A 25,543-nucleotide genomic window follows, 5' to 3' on the forward strand; every position below is an offset into this window, starting at 1 on the left:
TTCAGGTTCACTCACCACGTTTTTTGCTATCTTCAGTCTGCTATTAAGCACATTCAATGAATGTGCTGTACTATGTTTTATGCAGATAACGTGCATTATATGGTTTTGCCAACTGCACCCTACCCCCCAGGTATTTTCTTACGCACTCTATGCTAATTTTTTTTTTTTTACATATTGCTGTAAAAAATTAGCATAGCATGCTTATGAAAATACCTCAGGGGGGCACGGTTGGCAAAAAATGTTTAACATGCAGTATTTGCATAAAATACGGTATCTTTTCATTTCTTTAATTTCTAGTTGGTTATTTTTCATAGTTTCCATTTCTCTGCTGAAATCTCTTTCATTCTCTGCCTTGGGTCGTTGCCTAATTAATGAGAGGGAGTTAAAAGCCAAGCAGAGTACAGCTCCTACTGAGCTGAAGGGGTGGAGAATCTTTAGGGGCATGGTTCTTGAGAAAAGGGATCTGTGTCAAGGAGACCTCACAAGCCTGATGGAAATTCTCCGTGGGTCCTTGACCTAAGTCTGGTTTGCAGATGCCCAGAGCACAAGGCCTAGCAGAGAGCAACTACTATAGGAATGAGATCAGAAAGAAGATACTAGAAATCATGTAACGCTGGGAGATAACGTTCTAGCACAGCTGAATGGAAGGATCTCCTTAACTCTCAGGCATTCACCAGAGATACTAGAAAGGCCACCACTTAGTGATAAGGACCATACCCTAGAGTGATCTTTCTCAGCTGGGGTTCTAGCCTGAAAATTAATGACTTATTGTTAATGATTGATGTCAGTGACTAATATCAGCACATGTTCCAAGAAAATTGTCGGTACTTCTGAATTATTTTCCCAATTAGGTAAAATATGATATAGCAGTGTTTAAGAATAGAATAATACCTGAAACCTATTGGCATTTCTCTCAGGACATTTAATTTAGTGATCATATAGCCTGTTGATTCTTGTGGTGGTAATTTTTGTTAACTTTTAAGATGTTTAAAATATACTATAACCTTTTCAAGAAGAAAGATGATCGTCCTTGAAAAACTTTTGTATTACATAGTTAACAAGTTTTATAAAGAATAATAAAGAAAAAGGAAGAGAGGTGGGTTATCGATAGGTTAAAAGCTGTTAAAATCACATCAAGTTTAAAAATACGAGCAGGGCTAAACTGTAGAGTCTAAGATATACAGGTGAATGGTAAAACAATAAAGAAAGGCAAAAAAGTGATTGCTTTAAAAGTCAGGTTAGTGGTTTGTTACTTTTGGAGAGAAGAAGGGGGCCGTGAAGAATTTCGTTTCTTTTATGTGATTTTTCTCACCAGTAATTTTGTGTGCAATAAAAAATCTGGGTTTTTTTTGGTGTGTGTTTTTAATAAAAGCTTGTAGACCCTTGATCTGTAGAAGACAGATATTGACTGATTTTTCCCTCTCCCAGTATGTGTACGCAGGATTACAAATTTTCAGACACTGGTTTATGCTCTCAGACTTCCTAATTACCTTAGGATGGATTAAGCCCTAAACCTTAATCACCTACATCCTAATGGAGGTAATCTGGAGTGGAACTGAGAATAGGAATCTTTGGTGGTAAAGCAAGTATGAGGAAATGTGCCTTAAAATATAAGAATGTTCCTGCTTTCAAACTTTACCTGCTTCAAAATTCTGCTTAGTGTTTCTCTAGAGTCTCAACTCCATGCCATTGAAAACATGTAAGAACAATAATGTAAATTTCATATGAATATATTAGTTTTTAAAAAGTTAACACTGCTTAGCTTTATAGATTCTGGATTTAATTTTCTCTGTGCTAGTTGACTTTATTTTTTTCTGTCGCCTGTAAACCCAGCTTCCATTGCAGATTCATGCTGTTGGTCATAAGGGGGATCTGGAAGCTTAGATCTTTGATCTCTGCTTTGTAAAAGCTGAAGGTTTAAACTACTTAAATCGTATAAGAGCATCATTTTAATGCTTGATATTTCTAAATAATTTCATTTATTTAATGAGAGAAAATTACATAGCTTTTTTTTTTCTTTTAAACAGAATAAATTTAAACGTGAAGAGAAAACAAATGGATGGAGAATAGACAAAGCATTTCGTAAGTATTAAGGCTTCTTTTACAGAGAACCATTGGAGATTCTAAAAAATGATCAGTCTTTTGTATTTGGCTCCTGTGTGTTTTAGATTCCTTTTGTCCCTGTATTGGCATAGGAAGATTAGAAACTTTTCTCCTTAGCAATAGAAGTCCAGCCGTTGCCACAGATTCAAGGCAAGAGACTAGCTAAAATGACAAAAAGCAGGTAAATAGAGTTCAGAGGCTTAAGAGGTTAAAGAAGGACTGGAGGTATGACTTCTCAGTGCACTTTCTTCAGAGGGAACTGTATGGAAGAAAGAGTTCATTGTTTCTGGAAGGTAGAGTATTATAGGTGGTTCCTTCCAATAGTCAGTCAGTCATTCAAAAACAGCACTGCCCACCTGGCATAGGTGGCAGAGCAGGTCAGATGAGAATCCTGCTTTTTAGAGTCTTAAGTCTTAATTTGGTGGAAGAAATACAGTTGATAAGATGATAATTTCAGACAGTGATTCATTTCTAAGAAGAAGAAAGAAACGGGTGGATATTTAGATTGGGTAGTCAGGGAAGGTCTTTTTGAAGAGGTAGCAGTTGAATCTAGACCTGATTTGAGGAATGATATATAACTTTCAGTTTCTAGCTAATATTCTCATAACATTTTTTCCTCTAAGTTCAGAGAAAGCCTCAACTGATCTATAAAGAAAATGACTAAAATTAAATGTACTGTTTAAAGTAGTTTCTATGTTCTTTGGAATGGACCTATAATTATCAAAAGGAGCGCTAGTGGCGCAGTGGTTAAGTGTTTGGCTGCTAACTGAAAGGTTGGCAGCTCAAAGTCACTAGCTGCTCTGTGGGAGAAAGATGTGGCAGTCTGCTTTGGTAAAAATTGCAGCCTTGGAAACCCTACGGGGCAGTCCCACTCTGTCCTGTGAGTTGGAATCGACTTGATGGCAATGGGTTTTGGTTGGTTATAATTACCAAAGTTCCATGATTAATAAATGTATTCAATATCCATTTGCCATAGTGTTAATCTTAGAAAATAACCTAAGTATAGAGAGAACTTAGGTTGTGTGATATGTACACTTATTTTATGAATGGACATTAAGGTCGATGAGTGGGACTTATAATACCCAGTGTTGTATTGGATCCTCAGGGAAACCACTTCCAGGAATAGTTTCTGGAAGACCTGGAACATCGTGATCTTTGACTCTCTCCATTTGGGAGAAGTGGTTCTGAAACTTTGTTATGTTTAACACATAATAATCATGAAAGAGTCCATAAATCTGCAAGCAGTCTATTGGGGGTACGAATCTTTTCTTAAAGCCATTTTAATAGATATATTTAAAACTCAGTGATTTCTGTGGTTTGTAATAGAGAATTAAAACAAAAAAAAAAACACTTTATCGGAAACTTACATTTTGAATTCTCCTGAGAACCATGTGGAAATTCCTTATGGATTATTTTAGTGTGAACTGTATTGTAGAGAGTCAGAACAGCAAAAAACTGGTCCACATAAACAGGGCCTTTAGGAATTCCGGGTTTGGGCGTGGTATCCTAAGACTAACTTATTTCTGTTTTGATGTATACCTGTTTTTCTGAGGCCATCGTGTGACCAAACCAGTCGTGGCCTTCTGTGTACAGAGCACTGTTTACTTTCACTACATTTTTAGCCTTAGAGCTTAGGTAAGCATTTGACTCCTGTAGTGAATGCATCCCTGGTTTGTTCACTGATTGCTCTTTCTGGTTATGGTGCTGTTGGTGGGTATTTAGTGGGCATCATCCTGATCAGGATTCATTCCTTTTCACCTTTGCTGACTTTTGAAAGAGTAAATAGTAAGATGGTTGATAAAGAGAGGACATATGATGCTGGGTAGGCTTTTTGAAGACCTCTTAGTTACCATAGACCATTTATTTAAGTTGCTTTATAATTTACATACAGTTCAATGTATAGTTTGATGAGTATTGGCAGTGAGTACACTCATGTAACTACCACCCAAAACAAGATATAGGATGTTTTCTATGCTCTAGAAAGGTCCCTCATTTCCCTTTCTGGTTAATATCTGCTGCTGTTCTCCTGTTCCAGAGCAACCACTATTATCGTTTGACTTCCCATACGTTAATTCAGCCCGTTCTAGAATGTCTTATTCATGGAATCATACAGTATATACTCTTCGTGTGTTTGTCTTCTTTCACTCAGCATGTTCTTGAGATTCATCCATGTTGTATGTTTTAGTAGTGGTTTGTTCCTGTTTATTGTTGAGTGGTATTCTATCGTACAACTGTACTACAGTGAATGGAGTTACGTATTTTCCTATGATAGACACACTCATTTGCTTTTGATCTTACGGTGCTTTAAAAAATCAAAATTTGAAAGTTCTTTTCCTTTTTTTTTTAAACAGAGGAAAAGCGCCCTTTTGACTTCGATTTTTTTGCTCATTTGCTTCAGAAAGTTCTTGCCGAAGAAGAGAAAAGAAAACAAAAATCAGTTAAAAATCAAAATCCAAAGGAGAAGAAACCTTCCAAACCACGGAAAAAAGTAAAAGGTATTTATTTTAAAAGAAGTTGTGCTGTTTTACTTAGCAGTAGTATACTTACGATATTATCCTTCAAATCTTTAAGAGTTCATTGAAGGGAATTGATTTTTCTTCAATCTAGTTATCTGGGCCACAACAGCAGCTTCTTTTTAAATTTTATATTTTGCATGACTAGACTATTTGACATCTTTCTAGCACTAGAGCATAGTTACGGCTAACAAAAAAGCATCAGAATTTTGGAGTTTCACTTTTCATGTTTGATTAGTTATCATTTTCCTCTGTAAAAAAATCTGGTATAAAATCTTAATATTTGAAAAAATGGAGCTGTAATACTTTGGGGTTGTACTAGATTGTATTGTTAGAGCACAGCTTATTTCTAAAGGTTAATGTCAGCATGTAGAAAATTGTTTATATGTAGCTATTTCTGTTTTTAGTCTTATGTTTTTCAACTATTTGAACTCTTAACTCTGAGAACAATGTTTAGCTATAATCACAAAATTTTGGAACTACAGGGAACCGTATGTGTTAGTCCACATCCTATCCCCTTTTCTATTGTTTTAATCACAAAGAAACAGCCACAGATATTCTTAGTCACTTTTTCCTAGGGTCACACAGTGTTAACAGTGGCAGCAGGACTTAAACGTAGAGCTACGAGAGTCTGTGTTTTGGATCCCCAAGACCATTCCCAACTTCGTTGATACACTAGGAGGGTTTATAAGACTTAGCATATAGTGGTACTACTTACAATGAAGATTGATTACAGCAAAAGGATACAGAGCAAAATCAGCAAAGGGAAAAGATGCATCCAGTGAACTCCAGGGGAAGCCAGACACAAGCTTCCAAGGGTCGTCTCCCAGTAGAGTCAAACAGGATACAATTGATTCTCCTAGTAACAAGGTCCGACAGCATGTGTGAAATGTTGTCTGCGGCAAAGCTCGTTAGAGCTTTAGTGCGCAAGGTATTTATTGGGGACTGTTCGTTTAAGAGCTTAGCTGCTAACCAAAAGATTGGCAGTTCAAACTGACCAGCCACTTCTTGGAAACATTATGGGGCTGTTCTACCCTGTCCTGTAGAGTTGCTTTGAGTCAGCATTGACTTGTCAGCAACAGGTTCACATATACAGCCTTTGCCTTGGCACGTACTAAAATTTCAGACTTCTAGAAGGAAAGCAGGTGTTCGGTGTAAACCATATGGTTTGTACAAACTAGGCACAGTTAGCTATTATTATTTAGTGAGGTGGGAACCCTCCCAAACCGAGTTCTCAAATACTGCCCAACCATATAAGCAGGACTTTCAACTGATAGTAGTCAAGCTTGCTGTGTTAACTCTTTTCTACACAGAGCCAAGCTAGAATTCTTTTTTCCTGGAGTATTGATAAATGTAAAGTTACTTCATTCTTCAGTTAATTTTATTTTACTTGTCTTCTATAGCCCTAGGAGGTGAGGATAGATATATTAATTCTTGTGATTTATTCCATTACAGGTGATAGCACAAGTAACTCATACTATATCTTATTTAATGTAAGAATTCTTCAAATATATTATTACAAGTCTCAGAATTTTAAAATTCCTAGTTATTGTTCTGATAGAGAATAAATCAGGTCTTATTTTCTTAATTTTAGAATCTTGTTTTGGCTTATTTATTATCGTGCTTTAGATGAAGGTTTACAGAGCAAATTAGTTTCTCATTAAGCAATTAATACACACATTGTTTTGTGACATTGGTTGCCAGCCTCACGACATGTCAACGCTCTCCCTTTCTTGACCTTGTGTTCCCCATTTCCATTCTTGCAGCTTTTTTGTTCCCTCCTGCTTTCTCGTCCTTGTCCCTAGGCTGTTGTGCCCCTTTAGTCTTGTATACATGGTTGAGCTACATGTATTATTGTTTGTTTTATGGGCCTGTCTAATCTTTGGCTGAAGGGCGGACCTCAGGAGTAACCTCAGTATTGAGTTAAAAGGGTATCTGGGGGCCATACTCTCGGGGTTTTGACTTTCTTTTTTTTTTTTAAAAGTAAATGACATTGAATTTTGTTATCTTTTAAGATTAGTTTTTTTGTTTAGTTTCGTTTTGTTTTGGTGTGTTTGGTAAAATATACTTAACAAAAAATTTGTCACTTCAATCATTTCCAAGTGTAAAATTCAGTGACATTAATTAGATTCACCATATTGTGCCACCATCACCACTATCCATTTCCAAAAGTTTTACATCAACCCAAACAGAAGCTCAGTACTCCTTAAGCATTATCTCCCATTCCTTCTCTCCCCAGCACCTGGTAACCCTAATAAACTCGTGTCACTATGCATTTGCCTGTTGTAAATAATTCATGTAAATGGGATCCTATAGTATTTGTCCTTTGTGTTTGATGTATTTCACTCAGCATATGTTTTCAAGGTTCATCCATGTCTTACCATGTATTAGGACTTCATTTCTCCTTAGGACTGAGTAATATTCCATCGTATGTGTGTATCACATTTTGTTTATCCAGCCATCTTGTGTTCTTTCCATCTTTCAACTATTGTGAATAATGCTACATTGAACATTGGTATATACGTATCTGTTCATGTCCCTGCTTTCAGGGGTATATACCTAAGAATAGAATTGCTGGGTCATATTTGAGCAACTGCCAAACTGTTTTCACAATACTGCATCATTTTACATTCTTACCAGCAGTGCACAAGGGTCCCAGTTTTGCCACATCTTTTCTATTTTTCTGGCAACAGCCATCCCAGTGAATGTGAGGTAGTATCTCATTGTGGTTTTGATTTGCATTTCTCTAATGACTGTGTTACTGAAGATCTTATTGGAGATATGTACATATATTTATCTTTTTTGGTGGAATATCTTTTCAAGTCCTTTGCGTACTTTTTGATTGGATTGTTTGTCGTCTTGTTTTTAAGTTATAGAAATTCTTTATAGTTTGGGTATTACCAGATATATGATGATCAGATATTTATTTTCTCCCATTTCATTCTGTAGAGTGTTTCCTCATTTTGTTGATAAAGTCTTTTGCACAAAAACTTTTCATTTTGATCAAATCCAATTTATTTGTTTTTTGTTGCTTATGGTTTTGGTGTCATATCTAAGAAGCCCTTGTCAAAATCAAGGTCTTAAAGTTTTATCCCTACTTTTTTTTTGAAGTGTTTTATGGTTTTTAATTCTCATATTTAAGTCATTGACCAATTTTGAGTTGGTTTTTATATATGGTGTGAGGTATGGGTCCAACTTCATTCTTTTGCATGTGGAGATCTAGTTATCCCAGCACCATTTATTGAAGAAACTCGTCTTTCCTCATTAAATGGTAAAATTAGATATTTTTAGAGAAGATGTCTGCCTACAGGTGTGCATGTGTGTCTTAGAGTATATGTAGTTATTTTTGTTTAATAAAAATGAGATCATACTATATAGTTCTGCAACTTGATTATTTTATGCAGCAATATGTTTTGAAAATCTTTTATGTGACTGCATATAAACCTACCTCGTTGTTATTGGCTGCGTGGATTGTTATAGCATAAATGTATTATAACTGATTTAAACCCATCCACTGCAGTTGAGTTGATTCCAACTAATACCGACCCTATAGGACAGGGTAGAACTGTTCTGTAGGGTTTCCAAGGCTGTAAATCTTTATGGAAGCAGACAGCCACATCTTTCTCCCATAGAGCCTGGCGCATTTGGACCACCAGCCTTTTGGTTAGCAGCTGATCACTTTAACTACTGTGCCACCAGGGCTCTATAACTGATGTAGGCATTTCCTATTGGGCCTTTTAGATTGTCTTCGATTTTTTTTTCTCACCCAAATAATACTTCAGAAAACATCCTTGAATACTTATATTCTCCAATTTTAAGGATGTTTCCGTAGGTTGTTTACAAATTCATAACAATTTCTCTTGTTTTCAGTGAAAAAAATTGTCAGTGAAGGAGTGAATGATGGTCTAGATGGGTCTGTGAGTACTAAAATTTCAGACACAGAAGGACTGCTAAAGGATACTCAGACAGCTGAAGAAGAACAGTCACCTCTGACTTTATCAGAACAGGATTCAGGACAGATTGCGTTAGAATCAGACCTAAATCAAAAGAAAAGGAGAAGGAGGAATCAAGATGATGCTGAAGAACAAGAAGTAAAAAACCATTTGGGAAATGCCACCGTTCAGGCAGGCCCTTCTAAAGGAGAAAAACACAAAAGTAAGTTTCATATACATTTAAGCAGCTGATATCTTACTTGAGAAGATATGTACAATAATATACTGTATAACTTAAATACTTTTTAGATAGTAGCAACCAATGCTTATTAATTGGTTCTGTATTCATGGTGTACTATGTTAAATTACCTTGTTATTTTTAAAAGATAAGCTCATCGTAAAAAATAAAATTTTAGTGAACTGGAGAGGAGAGATTTTTCTCTAAAGTTTGTCTCTAAGATGTGTATTACCTTCTGTGTACTTCCATTAACAATGATTAGTAGTCACATGTATATAGTTAAATGTATGTTGGTTATGTTTTAATAGAGCAGACATATTTTACCTCTGTGAAGGACCTCTGTGAACTCACAATGAAGTGTTTACTTTCTATAAAAGAGCTATTGGAATAAGTATTCCTCCCATTTTTCTTGTGTTTTATTCCCTTACAATATAGACATATTGATACTGGTGAGTTGTTAGAAAATGAGGGCTAAAAATTTAGTGAGGGCTTGATTTCTTAAGAGTTCATATATATATTAAAGCACAGTCAGGTAAACAAGAGAAAAAGATAGTAGCGGACCAAAACAACCTTATAATGAGTTCAGATTTTATGTAGTTCATCTTCACCAATATGATTTTAATAAATGAGTCGACCTAGTTAGCATAGTGTGATTTATAGGCATCACAACATTTGCAGCTTAGTATTGGAGACATTACATTACCTTACATTACGTTACATTAAGCAGAATAGCATAACAATTACAAAATGGAATGCTGGAATCAAACAGGCCTTGCTTTAAATCCAGTTATGTCACTCACAAATGTCTCACCTTGGGCAAGTCACTTAAGATCTCTTCTCTATGATGAGGATAATAATACCTTTTAATAGAAGTGTTTTCAGGATTAAATGAGATGATGCATTAGAGAGACTTAGCAGAGTTCCTACCACTAGGTGAATACTCAGTAAATGATAGCTGTTACTGTGATATTAATTATGATACTTCTGAAGGAGCAGGAGAGTAGCCAAGTCCATTTTTCATTGCCTGACTAGACATAAAACAAGTCAACTTAATCATTTAAATTTTAAGCAAGATAAAAGGAAGATGTTAAAACTGCCTGGGGAATTTTGGGTTGGGTCTTAGAACACAGTTGTAAGTTTATTAAATTTTCATTATGCTCTAAAGATAAGATGTATGTCTTGCATATAAGACCTTGAATGATGAATGAATTAATGCCTTGTAGGAAAAACACTATTTGTAAATCCTTTTCTGCTTTAAAAAATAATTGAAGAGATGTTTTTGCTGTTGTTTTTTAGAGTAACATGCATTTTGTATTCGTAGATAAATGCGAGTCTTTAAGACCAGAGGTAAATGAAGGTGAATGCGATAGGGAACAGCAGCTTTCCTGCTTACAGAACACAGATGATGACATTGTGGACATATCCTCCAGTGAAAAAGTTGAGAAAAGAACTGATCCCATTGTTGCATCAAGGTATTTTCTATGTCTTTACTGACTTTACCGAGGCGTATTGAAGTCTCCAGCTGTATTGTGGGTTTGCTTATTTGTCTTTCTAGTTCTATTCATTTTTGCTTCATGCATTTTGAAGCTTTGTTGTTAGGTACATACACATCTAGGATTGTCTTGTCTTCTTGGTAAAATGACCCCATTTATCATTGTGTAGTATTCTTAATCTCTGGTCATTTCATTGTTTTGATGTTTCATTGCTCTGTGGTAAATATATACATATATATGCATTTATATAAGTACATATACATTTATATAATACATATTTGTATAAATATGTAAATACCCAGACATTGGCTGTCTCAGCATTTTTTACATGTACAATTCAGTGAAATTAAGTATGTTCATCATGTTGTGCAGCCATCACCACTATCCATTTCCAAATTTTTCCATCACCCTGAACAGAAGCTTAGTGCCCCTAAGCAATTACTCCCTCTTTCCCTCTCCTGTCTGCCCTTGGTAACCATTAAGAAACTTTGGTCTCTATATTTGCATATTCTAGCTATTTCATGTAAGTGGGATCACACAGCATTTGTCTTTGACTGACTTATTTCACTCAGCATAGTGTTTCCAGGGTTCATCCATGTTGTAGTATATCAGGACTTCATTTATTTTTATGGCTGAGTAGTATTCCATTGTATGTATGTACCACATTTTGATTATCCATTCGTCTGTTGATGGAATTCAGGTTGTTTCCTCCTTTTGATTATTGTGACTAGTGCTACAGTGAACATTTGTGTACCAGTGCCTGTTTGTGTTCTTGCTTTCAGTACTTTTGAGTATAGAGGCAGTCCTCAGGTTACATCGGACTTACAGACGACTAGTACTTGCCCTTCAATGTTACGTATATTTGCCCTCACTTTGAAACAATTGAAACAACCCCTGCTTGCAGCAAATTCTTCATTATAGTCGCCATCACTTGCTGCACATGCAGCTTTAAATCATTGAAAAGGCTTGGAGCCTTTTCTTGCACTAAAGGCTAAATAAGAACTGTGTGCACTTATTACTGAATTACAGGTGCCCTGGTGACACAGTGGCTAAGAGCTCAGCTGCTCACCAAAAGGTCAGCAGTTTGAATCCACCAGCTGCTCTTTGGAAAACCTATGGGGCAGTTCTACTGTGTCCCATAGGGTCACTGAATTACAAATTTGGCTTAAAGGCACAGTCGGGAATGGATCTCGTTTGTAACTCGGGGACTGCCTATACCTAGTAGGAGTGTAACTACCGGATCATACGGCAATTATTTATTTTTATTTTTTTGAGGAGCCACCAAACTGCTTTCCATAGTGGCTGTGTCATCTTACAGTTTCACCAGTAATGGATGAGGGTTCCAATTTCTCCATATCCTCGCCAATATCTGTTATTTTCCATGTTTTTGATCATAGCCATGGTAGTTGGAATGGAGTGATATTTCATGGTAGTTTTGATTTGCACTTTTTTTTTAATGACTTACGTTGAGTATCTTTTCATGTACTTGTTGGCCATTTCTGTTTCTTCTTTGGTGAAATGTCTATTCAGGTCCTTTGCCCACTTTTTGATTGGGCCATTTATCTTTTGTTGGATTATAGGAATTTTTATAAAAATATTCTGATTGTTAAACCCTTCTAAAAAAAAATTTTTTTTCTCAGATATATGGTTCCCCAAAATTTTCTTCTAGTCTATATATTGTCTCTTCACTTTGTTGATAATGTTCTTTGATGAACAGTTTTTAAAAATTTTGATGAGGTGGGATTTATCTATTTTGTCTTTTGTTGTTTATGCTTTCTGTGTCTTATCTACGAATCCATTGTTAAAACACTAGATCCTGAAGCATTACTGCTATGGCTTCTTCTGAGAGTTTTATAGTTTACATTCTCACATTTAGGTCCTTGATCGATTTTCAGTTAATTTTTGTATGTAGCATGAGGTATGGGTCTAGTTTCATTCTTTTGCTTGTGGAAATCTAGTTGTCCTTGCACCACTTGTTGAAGAGAGTATTCTTTACCCAGTGAATGTACTATACATCCTTGTTGAAAAATCAGTAGATCAGAGATGTATGGGTTTATTTCAGGACTCTAAATTCTGTTCCACTGGTCTATACATCAGAGTCCCCTGGCTGTGCAGTGGTTAAGAGCTTGGCTGCTAACCAAAAGGTCAGCAGTTCAAATCTACCACCTGCTCCTTGAAAACCTTACAGGGCAATTCTGCTCTGTCCTATAAGGTCACTGTGGGTTGGAATCAACTTGGTGGCAGTGAGTTTGGTTTATTTGGTTTGGTGGTCTATATAGCTAACATTATACCGTTACCAAACTGTTTTGAATACTGTAGCTTTATAGTGTGTTTTGAGACTAGGAAGTACAAGTCCTCCTACTTTGTTATTCTTTTTCTAGATAGCTTTTGCTGTTTGGGGCTCTTTGCAGTTTCATATAGATTTAAAGATTTGTTTTTCCATTTCTGCAAAGAAGGCTGTTGGAATTTTGAAAGGAATTGTGTTAAATCTACAGATGGCTTTGCATTGTATTAATATGAGCAATATTAAGTCTTCTAATCCATGAACATGGAATATCCATCCATTTACTTAGTACTTCTTTAATTTCTTTCAGTCATGATTTATACTTTTCAGTGTACAAGTTTTTCACTTCCTTGGTTAAATTTATTCCTAGGTATTTTATTCTTTTAAATACTATTTTAAATAAAGTTGTTTACTTAATTTCCTTTTCAGAATACTCATTGCTGATGAAACTCAACTGATTTCTGTGTATTGACCTTGTATCCTGCCACTTTGCTACATTTTTTAGCTCTAGTAGCTTTCTTGTAGAATCACTGGGGTTTTCTGAATATATATAGGATCATGTCATCAGCAAAAAGGGGTAGTTTTACTTCTTCTTTCCTGATTTGGATTCCTTTTATTTCTTTTTCTTGCCTGATTGCTCTGGCTAGGACTTTCATTACAGTATTGAATAATAATAATATTGAGTAGCAGTGGTGAAAATGCTCTTTCATTTTTTAGAAATATTTTTGCTATATAAAGGATTCTGGGTTGATGGTTGTTTTTCTTTTAACACTTTGAAAGTGTTTTTTGTACAGTTGATCTTTGACTCACATAGTTTCTCCCAATAAGTTTGCTGTAATTCTTACGTCATCTTGTTCCTCTGATTGCCCCTAAGATTTTCTTTGTTCTCAGCAGTTTGAATCAGACTGTCCTGGTGTGTGAACTTTTTAGGTTTTTTTTTTTCTGCTTTTTTTAATCCTGTTTTTCTATCTAAGCTTTTTTATTTTATTGTGCTTTAGGTAAAAGTTTACAGAGCAAATTAGTTTTTGTTCAAAAGTTTCTACACAGATTGTTTCATGACGTGGGTTGTAATCCCTGTAATGTGTCAGCACTCTTCCCCTTTCCACCCTGGCTTCTCCTCTGTTTCTATTTGTCCAGTTTTCCTGTCCCTTCTTGCCTTTTCATCTTTGCTTTTGGGATGGTGTTGCCCATTTGGTCTTGTGTACTTGATCTGAAAAGAACGTTTCCTCACATGTGTTATTGTTTGTTTTATAGGCTTGTGTAATCTTTGACTGAAAGGTAAACTTCAGGAATAGCTTCGGTTCTCAGCTAGAGGGTGTCCAGGAACCATAGTCTCAGGGGTTCCTCCAGTCTCTGTCAGACCAGTAAATATGGTCGTTATTGTGTGTGTGTGTGTGTGTGTGTGCATTTGAATTTTATTCTAAATTTTTTCTCTTTCCTGTCTAGAATCCTCTATCATAATCACTGTCATAGTGGTCAGGGGTGGTAGCCAGACACCATCTAGTTATTCTGGACTCAGTCTGGTGGAGGCTGTGGTTCATGTGGTCCATTAGTCCTTTGGCCTAATATTTTCCTTGTGTCTTTGGTTTTCTTCATTCTCTTTTGCTCCGTGGGATGGGACGATAGATGTATCTTAGATGGCCGTTCTCTCTAAGCTTTTAATATATTAATCATAATTATTTTAAATTGCATGTCTCTTAATTTCAACATCTGGGTTATTTCTGAATCTGGTTGTGTTGATTGCTTTGTCTTTTGTCTCTGTGTGTGTGTCTTGTAATTCTCGATCGAATGCCAGATAGCATATGTATAACAGTAGAAACTGAGATAAACAGTAGTTGTCCCTGGAAATGGGCACACCTCTGCTGCTGGTCTGTCAGGGTGAGAGATAGAATCAGTCTAGTTAGGAGTTGAGCTGAATTTCAGGTTTGTTGTTGTGGCTACTTTTAGTGTACCAGATGTGTGAGATGACATTGCCGTTTCTCAGTATAATGGTTTAACAGAAGGGTGTTGCCTTTATTAGACTTCGTGGCATGTAATGGGAATATTAGAACTGATTAAATAAAATTAGGAACAGATGTTTAAATGAAAGCCAGATTATGGTATACCACACACAAAAATAGCATTTCTCTATATAGAGCCATTACCTAATAAATCATTATATGTGGAAGAGGAGTAATTATTGCTATTAGTGAGTCTTATCTTTTTTATGTCATGGTCTATTTTTGAAAAGTGTGATGAAGTGTGACTTCAGAGGAACAATTTCACAAGCTACATATGAAACCATACTCATGACTTTTTCTTAATTTTGTGGAAGAACAACCCTGAAGTGACTGCTAAAATCTCAGTTGGTTTTGAAAAATAGTGAGCTGATTCTAAAATTGTTATATAAGAGCAGAAGGTCATGAGTTGTAAAGATAGTTTTGAAACGCAACAACTTGGAAGAAGAAATTTATTAAGACTTCTAAAACTAGAGTAATTAAAGTAGTGTGGCACTAGTACAGTGATAGCCAAATTGACTCAGTAGAACTGAATGTAGAGTCTAGGAGGAGACCTTTAGAAATCTGAGATATGGCAGAAGTAGCATTAGAAATCAGTGGGCCACAATAGACTTAACTACTCAGATAGTGCTAAAATATTAAAAAGATAATATTAGATCTCTGTTTCACCCTATATCCTAAATACCTGATGGATTAAAGACTACTTGTGTAAAGCAAATCTTTAAAACTTTAAAAGAATAGTAGGAAAATGTTTTTATGATGTCAAGTAGGCAAGGATTTCTTAAGAGACAAAAAGCAAACTTTGAAAGATAAGATTAATAAATTTGACTGCAGTAAAATTAAATTACTCTGTTAGCAAAGACTTCATGAAGAAAATGAAAGGCTACTGATTGGGAGGTTTTATGTGTAAAGTCTAGCCAATAAACTATGTATGTAAAGAACTCTTACTGATTCGTTGGGAAAAGACAAATACTCAGTTTTTTTAAAAAATGAGCAAAAAATAAAGAGTAACCAAGAAGACATTCAGGTGGATAACAGACACATGAAGAAATGCTCCTGATCACTAGCCATTAGAGAAATGCAAATCAAAACCACAATGAGATACCGTCTCACCCTGGCATTACTGGTACAAATCAAATAAACAGAAAATAACAAATGTTGGAGAGGCTGTGGCAAGATTGGAACTCTTATGCACTGCTGGTGGGAATGCAAAATGGTACAATGACTTTGGAAAACAATATGGCGCTTCCTTAAAAAGCTAGAAGTAGCAATACCATATGATCCAGCAATCCCACTCCTAGGAATATATCCTAGAGAAATAAGTGCCATCACACGAATAGACATATGCACACCCATGTTCATTGCAGCATTGTTCACAATAGCAAAAAGGTGGAAACAACGTAGATGCCCATTAACAGATGAATGGATAAACAAACTGTGGTACATACACACAATGGAGTACTACGCAGTGGTAAAGAACGATGATGAATCTGTGAAGCATCTTACAACATGGATGAATCTGGAGGGCGTTATGCTGAGTGAAGTAAGTCAATCACAAAAGGGACAAATACTATACAAATACTATAAAAACACATGAGAAGATTTATACACAAAAATAAACAATCTTTGATGGTTACGAGGGAAGGGAGGGATGGGAGTGGGAAAACATTAAGTAGACAATAGATAAGTGGTACCTTTGGTGAAGGGTAAGACAGTATACAGTCCTAGGGAAGCCCGCACAACTTGTACAAGGCAAGGTCATGGAAGCTCTACAGACACATTGAAGCTTCCTGCAGGACCTAATTACTGGGCTTAGGGCTGTGGGGGCCATGGTCTCGGGGACCATGTTGCTCAGTTGGCACAACATAGTTGATGAAGAAAATGTTTTACATTCTACTTTGGTAAGCAGCATCTGGGGTTTTAAAAGCCTATGAGTGGCCATCTAAGATATTCACTGGTCTCACGCCTTTGGGAGCATGGGAGAATGGAGAAAACTAAATACACAAGGGAAAGATAAGCCCAAAGGACTAATGAACCACGCCTACCATGGCCTCCACTGGTCTGAGTTCAGTATAATTGGATGGTGCCTGGCTACCACCACTGACTATTCTGAGACGGTTCATAGTAGAGGGTCCCAGACAGAGCTAGAGAAAAATGTAGATCAAAATTCTAACCCACAAAAAAAGACCAGACTTACTGGCCTGACAGGGACTGGAGAAGCCCCGAGAATATGGCTCCCCGACACCCTTTTAGCTCAGTAATGAAGTCACTCCGGAGGTTCACCCTTCAGCCAAAGATTAGACAGGTCAGAAAACAAAAGGAGACTAAAAGGGCACAACAGCCCAGGGGCAGGGACTAGAAGGCAGGAGGGAACAGGAAAGCTGGTAATAGAGAACCCAAGGTTGAGAAGGGAGACTCTTGATATGTCATGGGGTTGTTAACCAATGTTGTAAAACAATATGTGTACTAACTGTTTAATGGGAAGCTAGTTTGTACTGTAAAATCTTCACATAGAGTACAATTTAAAAAAATAGTATGGCAAAAATGTGCATATGTGTCGAAACTTTTTTTTTGTTAATTAGATTATTGTTAGTTGAAATATTTCACAATACAAGTAGTCCTTGCTTTACATAGTATAGTATTAACTGCAACTTGAGTGTGTAGCAGCTGTGTCCTCCCTTGCACAACTTCTAGTTAACTCGGTACCATGCAAAGCAAGTACTGCCTGTATACAATTTTAATACAAGATTATTTCTATTACTGTGATTTTACATGTACATTTCATGTAACTAGCAGTTGGTGATTTTGCGAATTCGTGAACACTTTTCCAAGCCTTTTCTCTATTCATTTTTGGCTGCTGCTTACTCTGAAGGTACAGTTCTTTATAATATGATGCAAGAAGGATCATAGAAAAACCAAAATAATCAGTTTTGATTATTCCAAATATGTAGGATCATCTTCCAGAGTCTTGGATTTGTGTATTTAAAAAAAAACTTTTAAAATAAATAATATAAAAATGTATTACTAAGGAATCTTTTTCCCTGATATGTTTTCATTTCCTTAGTAATCAACAAGATGCCGTGTTAGTATCAACTGAGTCTTCAGAATCAGTCACTTCACATTTGCCTTCTTCAGAAGTTGGAACTAAAGCATTGTCTGAGGTGAACGATACTGAGAGTAGTTGTACAGGGGAAAGAAATGTTGATCTTAAAAATAAGTCACTGTAAGTATTTTATATGGTAGGATTTATTTCTACATTTTTGTTGTGGCTAGATTTCTAAAATTTTGATAAGGTTTTTAAAGGATAATGTTTCTTCCTTTAGAAGGGGACAGTAGACTGTTTAATATGTAATTATACTTTGAGGCGTTAAGAATGAGACATCAAGGTTCTCAAGCCTAAATATTTGCAATGAAATTTTACTTTTATGTGATCGGAGCTATTTTTGAGCCTGGTATCGAAATAGTAGATTTTGTTATTGATGACTTTAAGAGAGTGACTATGTCTTTCAGTATGCAGATACTGGCTAAATTACTATCTTCTCTAAAAAGAAGAGCACTGCAGGAATCTCCTTTTGAAAAGATGTCTAAAGATTGTAGCCTTCCTTTTCTTCTCCCTTGTAACTCCTCACCTCAAAAGGGAAGCTATTCAGCTTATGAATTCTTATTTTTATTAAAGCACATTTGATTCACATCTGGAATCAAATTTTTTTTTTGTATAAAATAAAAATTTAGATTATTTTCTAGAATAGGAAATATATTTATGTGGTTCAAACATCAAAAAGTGTAGAAAGGTACGGACTGAAAAGTCTCGTTTCAACCCTGTCCCCATTCACTCTAATAAGTAACTAGTGTTACATGTCCTCTTTCACAGGTTTTAAAAAATGTATATTCAAGTTAATATAAATCTGTATTCTTTATCTATTTTTTTTGGCTCTTTTTAAAAATCTAATGGTAGCATACTATGCATACCAGTTTTTCTTCTGTGTTTTCATAAAGACCTTCCTTGTTCTTTTTATAGCTGCATAGTATTCAGTTGTATGAATGTATCAAAGTTTATACAGTCGGTGCCCTATTGATAATTGGGTTGTTTTTACAAACAATGCTTAAACTATTAATCTCGTACCTATATCCTTTCGCCTGTATGCAAGTATATTTGTAGGATAAGTTTTTAAAACTGAAATTGCTTACTCAAAGGAGATATGTATGTATGTGCATGTATATATGTGTGTGTGTGTTTGTGTATATGTATATATACACACATATATATATACAGGTATAATTTTAATATACTCTTTTTAGGAGTATACTTATCTCCCTTTAGCCTTGCCAATAAATAGTGATGTTAAACTTCTGGAGTTTTGCTGGTCCAGTAGTTTAAAAAATGGGGTTTCAGTGTACTATACCCACTGTCTTAGTTATCTAATGCTGCTGTAGCAGAAATGCCACAAATGGATGCCTTTAACAAACAGAAGTTTATTCTCTCACAGTCTAGGAGGCTAGAAGTCCGAATTGAGGGTGGCAGCTCCAAGGAAGGGCTTTCTGTCTCTGTCGGCTCTGGGGGAGGGTCCTTGTCATCGATCTTCCCCTGGGTCTAGGAGTTTCTCAGTGCGGGGACTCTGTGTCCAAAGGACAGGCTCCACTCCAGGTGCTTCTCTCTTGGTGCATTAAGCCCCTATCTCTCTGCTGCCTTCTCTCTCTCCTTTTATCTCATATAAAATAAGAGATGACGCAGGCCACACCCCAGGGAAACTCCCCTTAGATCAGGGATGTAACGTGAGCAAGGGTGTTACATCTCACCTTAATCTTCCTTAAGATAACCTAATCTTGTCTCGTTAGCCACAGGCAGAGGTTAGGATTTACAACACATAGGAAAACAAATCACAAACCTGGAGGACAACCACACAATATTGGGAATCATGGCCTAGCCAAGTTGACATTTATTTTGGGGGAATACAGTTCAATCGAGACAGCTACCCAACTCCCTTTTTTGGCTGGGGTATGTCATTCTTTTTTTTTCCCCCCTCAGTTTCTTGTTTTGAAAAATTTCTAACCTAAAGAAAACTGGAAAGAATAGTATAATGAACATCTGATTCTTAACATTTTGTCAAGCTTGTGTACATGTGCTCATTCATGTGTTTTCTCTTGGTTTCAATCTCACTCTAGTTTTAATTTGTACTTTTCTTACTGGGCATGAATTTGAGCATCTCTTCGCATTTTTTAAAATATATTTCTTTTATTATGGTAAATATATAGGTAACAAAAGATTTGCCATTTCAGCAGTCTTCCCATGTACAGTTCAATTATGCTGTGTCTTTACATTTAAAACCCATTTGCATTTCATTTTTTTTTAGAGTTGTCCACATTTGTGCCCAATTTTTAATAGGGTTTTTGGTCATACTGTTTTGAACCCTTAATATATTAAGGAAGTTCCACTTTTCTTACAAGTTGCAAACATGCTTTCCTGGTTTGTAGTTTGACTTTTGACTTAGCTTTTGGTGTTTTGGCCATGTATAATTTTTTTATTTTTAATTTGTCAACTTCCTCAGTTTTTTCTTTTAGGATTCTTGAACTTTTCACCATATTTTAGAAAGGCTTAATTCACTTTAAAATTACAAGATAATTTATCCATGCCTTCCCTGTGGTATCATTTAAACCTTTGGTCCATTTGTATAAATGTATAATGAGTACATTGTAAGGAATGGAGCCAGTTTTATTTCTAGGTGTTAACAGTTTTTCCATCATTTTAAAAGAATTTCATTTAATATTTCCTTATTTAATATTTTATTTTGTATTTCATCTTATCCTCAGTGTTTTGAGATGCTATTTTATCATATACTAAATTGTATTTTTTTTTTTAAAGATCATTTTCTGGATTTCCTATTCTGTTCCATTTATCTCTATTCATATCCACACTGTTTTAATTACTGATGCTATGAAGATTTTTTTAAAAATTTTTTATTGTGCTTTAAGTCAAAGTTTACAAACCAAGTCAGTCTCTCATACAAAAACTAATATACACCTTGCCGTATACTCCTAATTGCTTTCCCTCTAATGAGACAGCACACTCCTTCCCCACTCTCTTTTTGTGTCCATTTGGCCAGCTTCTGACCCCTTCTGCCCTCTCCTCTCCTGACAGGAGCTGCCCACGTAGTCTCATGTGTCTACTTGATCCAGGAAGCTCACTCTTCACCAGTATCATTTTCTATCCCAGAGTCCGGTCCAATCCCTGTCTGAAGAGTTGGGTTTGGGAATGGTTCCTGTCTTGGGCTAACAGAAGGTCTGGGGACCATGACCCCTGGGGTCCTTCTAGACTCCGTCAGACCATTAAGTCTAGTCTTTTTACAAGAATTTGGGATCTGCATCCCACGGTTGTTCTGCTCCTTCAGGGGTTCTCTATTGTGTTCCATGTCAGGGCAGTTATCGGTTGTAGCCAGGCACCATCTAGTTTTTCTGGTCTCAGCCTGATGTAGTCTCTGGTTTATGTGGCCCATTCTGTCTCTTGGGCTCATAATTACCTTGTGTCTTTGGTGTTCTTCATTCTTCTTTGCTCCAGGTAGGTTAAGACCAATTGATGCATCGTAGATGGCTGCTTGCTAGCGTTAAAGACCCCAGATGCCACTCTCCAAAGCAGGATGCAGAATGTTTTCTTAATAGATTTTGCCAGTCGTGTAGATTATTTTTGGTATCTTGTAGAGCAGGCTAGTTACCCCTCGTTGCTCTTCATTTTTGCTACTGCTATTGGAAGTAAGTTTTTAAAGGAGTTCTTTTCTGGCTTTGGGTAGGTTATTTTAGAATTTTTTAGAATTTCAATTGAACATGACTGCATGAAAATGTTAATTTTTTTAGGGAAACTGATCAAACAGGAAATGTTAAACCGACGGTGAGAGGACGACTCCAGAGACCTAAACCCAATTTATCAAGAGCAGTTGGGAAGAAACCAGTTAGTTCACAAGGTAAAACAGACTCAAAGAATAAGAGTTCACATCCAGAAACTTCAGTTGAAAAGGTATGGAGTAAAAGATTTCATGGAGAACAAAATTATAAAAAATTTTCCTAAATAGTAAAAAAAAAAAAAAAAAAAAAAACCACTATTAAAACAAAGACACAAGAACTTGCACCTTTATATTAGATTTATTCTTATCATATTAGTTTCCCATTTATCCATTTTCTTAGAAGCTAGGACGTCCTATTTCAAACGTCTTCAGTAGTGATAAATCTGTCTTTTGTTTACTTATATAAAATTTTTATTGAAAATATTTTTTAAACCAGCTATACATAAATAGCTTGGCTTCTAACCAAAAGATCAGCAGTTCGAATCCACCAGCCGATCCTTGGAAACCCTATGGGGCAATTCTACTCTATCTTACAGGGTTGCTATGAGTCAGAATCGACTCAATGGCAATGGTTTTTTTTTTTTTTGGTACATAATGGCGGCTCAAGAAGATAAGTATTGTAATGAAATGTGCAAAGACTTGGAGTTAGAAGACGCAGAGGGAAGAACACACTCAGCATTTCTCAAGGTGAAAGAACTGAAGAAAAAATTCAAGCCTCAAATTGTTGTACTGAAAGATTATATGGGCCAAACGTTGAACAATGCAGGGAGCACCAAAAAAAAAAAAAGATGGAAGGAATATACAGAGGCACTATACCAGAAGAATTGGTTGATGTTCAGCCATTTCAGGAGGTAGCGTGTGGTTCAAGAACCGATGGTATTGAAGGAAGAAAGTCCAGGCTGCACTGAAGGCATTGGTGAAAAACAAGGCCCAGGAATTGACAGAATATCAGTTGAGGTGTTTCCAAAAAATGAATGCAATGCCGGAAGCACTCACTCATCAAGAAATTTAGAAGACAGCTACCTGGCCAACGGACAGGTACCTGGCCTATTCCAAAGAAAGGTGATCTGACAGAATGTGGAAATTTTCGAACAATATCAGTAACATCACATAAAAGTAAAATATTACTGAAGATCATTCAAAAGCGGTTGCAGCAGTACATTGACAGTGAACTGACAGAAATTCAAGTCATATTCAGAAGAGGATATGGAACGAGAAATATCATTGCTGATGTTAGATGGACCTTGGCTGAAAGCTGAGAATACCAGAAAGATGTTTACCCGTGTTTAATTGACTATGCAAAGGCATTCGACTGTGTGAATCATAACAAATCATGGATAACATTGAGAAGAATGGGAATTCCAGAACGCCTTAATTATGCTCATGCGGAACCTGTACATAGACCAAGAGGTAGTCATTAGAACAGAGCAAGGGGGTGGGTACTGCTTGGATTAAGTTCAGGGAAGATGTGCATCAAGGTTGTATCCTTTCACCATACTTACTCTGTATGCTGAACATGTAATCTGAGAAGCTGGACTATATGAAGAAGAGCGTGACATCAGGATTGGAGGAAGACTCATTAACAATCTGTGTCATGCAGATGACACAACTTTGCTTGCTGAAAGTGAAGAGGACTTGGAGCACTTATTGATGAAGATCAGCGACTACAGCCTTTGGTATGGATTACACCTCAGCATAAAACAAAAATCTTCACAACTGGAGCAATAAGCAACATCATGATAAAACGGAGAAGAGATTGAAGTTGTCATGGATTTCATTTTACTTGGATCCACAATCAACAGCCATAGAAGGAGCAGTCAAGAAATCAAATGACCTGTTGCTTTGGGCAAATCTTCTACATTGTGGACTAAGCTTCACCTGACCCAAGCCATGGTTTTTTTAATCGCCTCATATGCATGCAAAAGTTGGACAATGAATAAGGAAGACAAAGAAGAATGGATGCCTTTGAATTATGGTGTTGGTGAAGAATATTGAATATACTGTATACTGCTGGAAGAACGAATAAATCTGTCTAGAAAGAAGTACAGCCAGAATGCTCCTTAGAAGCAAGGATGGCGAGACTTCATCTCATGTACTTTGGACACGTTATCAGGCAGGACCAGTCAGACCCTGGAGAAGGACAGCAAAAAAGAGAAAGACCTTCAATGAGATAAATTGACACAGTGTCTGCAACAGTGGGCTCAGGCATAACAACGGTTGTGAGGTTGTTGCATGACTGAGCAACATTTCACTCTGTTGTACATAGGGTTGCTGACTGGACAGCACCTCAAAGCAGCAATACATAAAATTATTTCCATACCTCTTTCATGTAAACACAGGCACTCATGCTTCTCCGTGGTCTCCTTTATCTCTCCCTCTATTTAAAGATTTCTGTAGTTTTTAATCATAGCATTTAAAAAATTATTCTCTGACATTTTTCACTTACACTTTCGTGGGTCTTATATTTTTAGTGGCTGTATTGTGTTAAAGTATTGTTAATTTACCCAATCATTCCTCTAATGTTGGACTTTTAGGCTGTTTCCATTAAAAATATATATTGTAAGTAAAAATTAACAATTTTATAACCAGGGCTTTCTTTGGAAAACAGGCAAAGGATAAATTTTCAGAGGTGGTAGGTTTAATGGGTCAAAGAGTATTTTAAATATTTTTATGGCTTTGGTTATACATTGTGAAATTGACAGTCAAAAAGATTTAATCTGTTTATATTGCTACAAGTGTTATTTTAATGTTCCTGCTTCCTTATACCCTCGCTGTCTTTAAGTTGTTATATGTTTTTTTATTTATGCCAAAACACTTTTAAAAATGTGTACTTTTCTTCCTTTTATGTGAACTACCTTTTTTTTTAATCATACTTTTTGCATTATATTATTATAATCTTGTTTTTTTTTTTAATTGTGGAAAACCTGGAAAATACAGGTTCATGTAAAAATTAAAGCAAAAAGTGCTTGTAATTTTAATATCCAGATACTGGCAACCTTTTAGCATATATCTTTCTAAATTTCTTTTACAGAATTGAGTAGTAGTAATTCAGTTTTGTACCCTAGTTTGGTACTTAATATTTCATTAACGTTTTTCTGTGTCATTTTTGAAAATACGATTTTTAGAGACTTTGTGTTATCATATAGGTGTAACCTAATTTATTTAACCATTTGTTACTGAGTATTTTATCTGATTTCATTGTTTACTTTTGTATTTAATGTTCCAGTGAACGTACTAGTACATAAATTGTTGAATGTTTCTTCGTAATTATTTTCCCAAAATAGGTCTTAGTATTTACTGGGTCAAAGAGTATGAACATTGTTAAGGCTCTTGATTCATATTGGCAAAAAGCCTTCTAGAAAGGATATGCCAATTTTACTTCCATTATTAATGGATGAGATTATTTGTTTTAACATTCACATCTGCATTTAGGATTTTTTTAAATCTCTTCTAATTTGAAGTACAAAAAAAAAGGATACTGTTACTTTAATTTACACTTATTTGATTATTACAAAGTTTGAACATTTCTTTGTAATAAGTGGATTAACTGTAAAAAAATTGAATTCATAGAATCATGTGGAAAAGGATCAAATGAATACATTTGACAGTTTGGGAAAGGAGAATTCAGAGAAAGAGAGCGTTGAAGCTGAGGCTGTATCTGAGTAAGTATTCCAAGAAGTAGAATAAAACCATTAACTTTTAGGAATGATTGTAGTAACAAGTTTTCTTTTTTTCATCTAAAAATATATTTTGTAGTAACTTACTTTCTACTTGATAATATCTGGATTTTATTGTTAGCAAGTGTTACCATAGTCCATTTCAACTATTGGTGTTTTTGAAACATTAAAAAAAAATCTCTGTGTTTGAAATTACAGAAATAAATCATGTTATGGTGTAGTGGTTAAGAGCTCATCTGCAAACCAAAAGGTTAGCAGCTCGAATCCGCCAGCCACTCCTTGGGAACCCTATGGAGCAGCTCTACTCTGTCCTGTAGGATCATTATGAGTCAGAATCGGCTTGATGGCAAGGGGTTTGGTTTGTCTGGTTTTGTGGTTCCACTGAATTAACATTGTATTTCTCTCAACCCATTAACAGGAATTTAACAAAATCTGGATAATTTCTGTAAAGCAAGGGGTTTCAAAAGGAAATG

General features: G+C 35.9%; 1 protein-coding gene across 3 annotated transcripts in view; it reads left to right on the forward strand.

The window, feature by feature from the left end:
* The window catches only part of BDP1 (B double prime 1, subunit of RNA polymerase III transcription initiation factor IIIB), a 118,049-nt gene that overhangs the window by 20,094 nt on the left and 72,412 nt on the right, over positions 1–25,543 (forward strand). For all 3 annotated transcript variants that reach the window (XM_064272962.1, XM_064272961.1, XM_064272963.1), the window contains exons 8-14: positions 2,028–2,082; positions 4,455–4,598; positions 8,487–8,771; positions 10,108–10,258; positions 17,625–17,783; positions 21,407–21,566; positions 24,964–25,055. In XM_064272962.1, the coding sequence (XP_064129032.1) occupies positions 2,028–2,082; positions 4,455–4,598; positions 8,487–8,771; positions 10,108–10,258; positions 17,625–17,783; positions 21,407–21,566; positions 24,964–25,055 (1,046 nt within the window). The remainder of the gene's footprint in view (positions 1–2,027; positions 2,083–4,454; positions 4,599–8,486; positions 8,772–10,107; positions 10,259–17,624; positions 17,784–21,406; positions 21,567–24,963; positions 25,056–25,543) is intronic.

This window comes from Loxodonta africana, chromosome 2 (assembly GCF_030014295.1).
Source record: "Loxodonta africana isolate mLoxAfr1 chromosome 2, mLoxAfr1.hap2, whole genome shotgun sequence".
Classification (NCBI taxonomy): domain Eukaryota; kingdom Metazoa; phylum Chordata; class Mammalia; order Proboscidea; family Elephantidae; genus Loxodonta; species Loxodonta africana.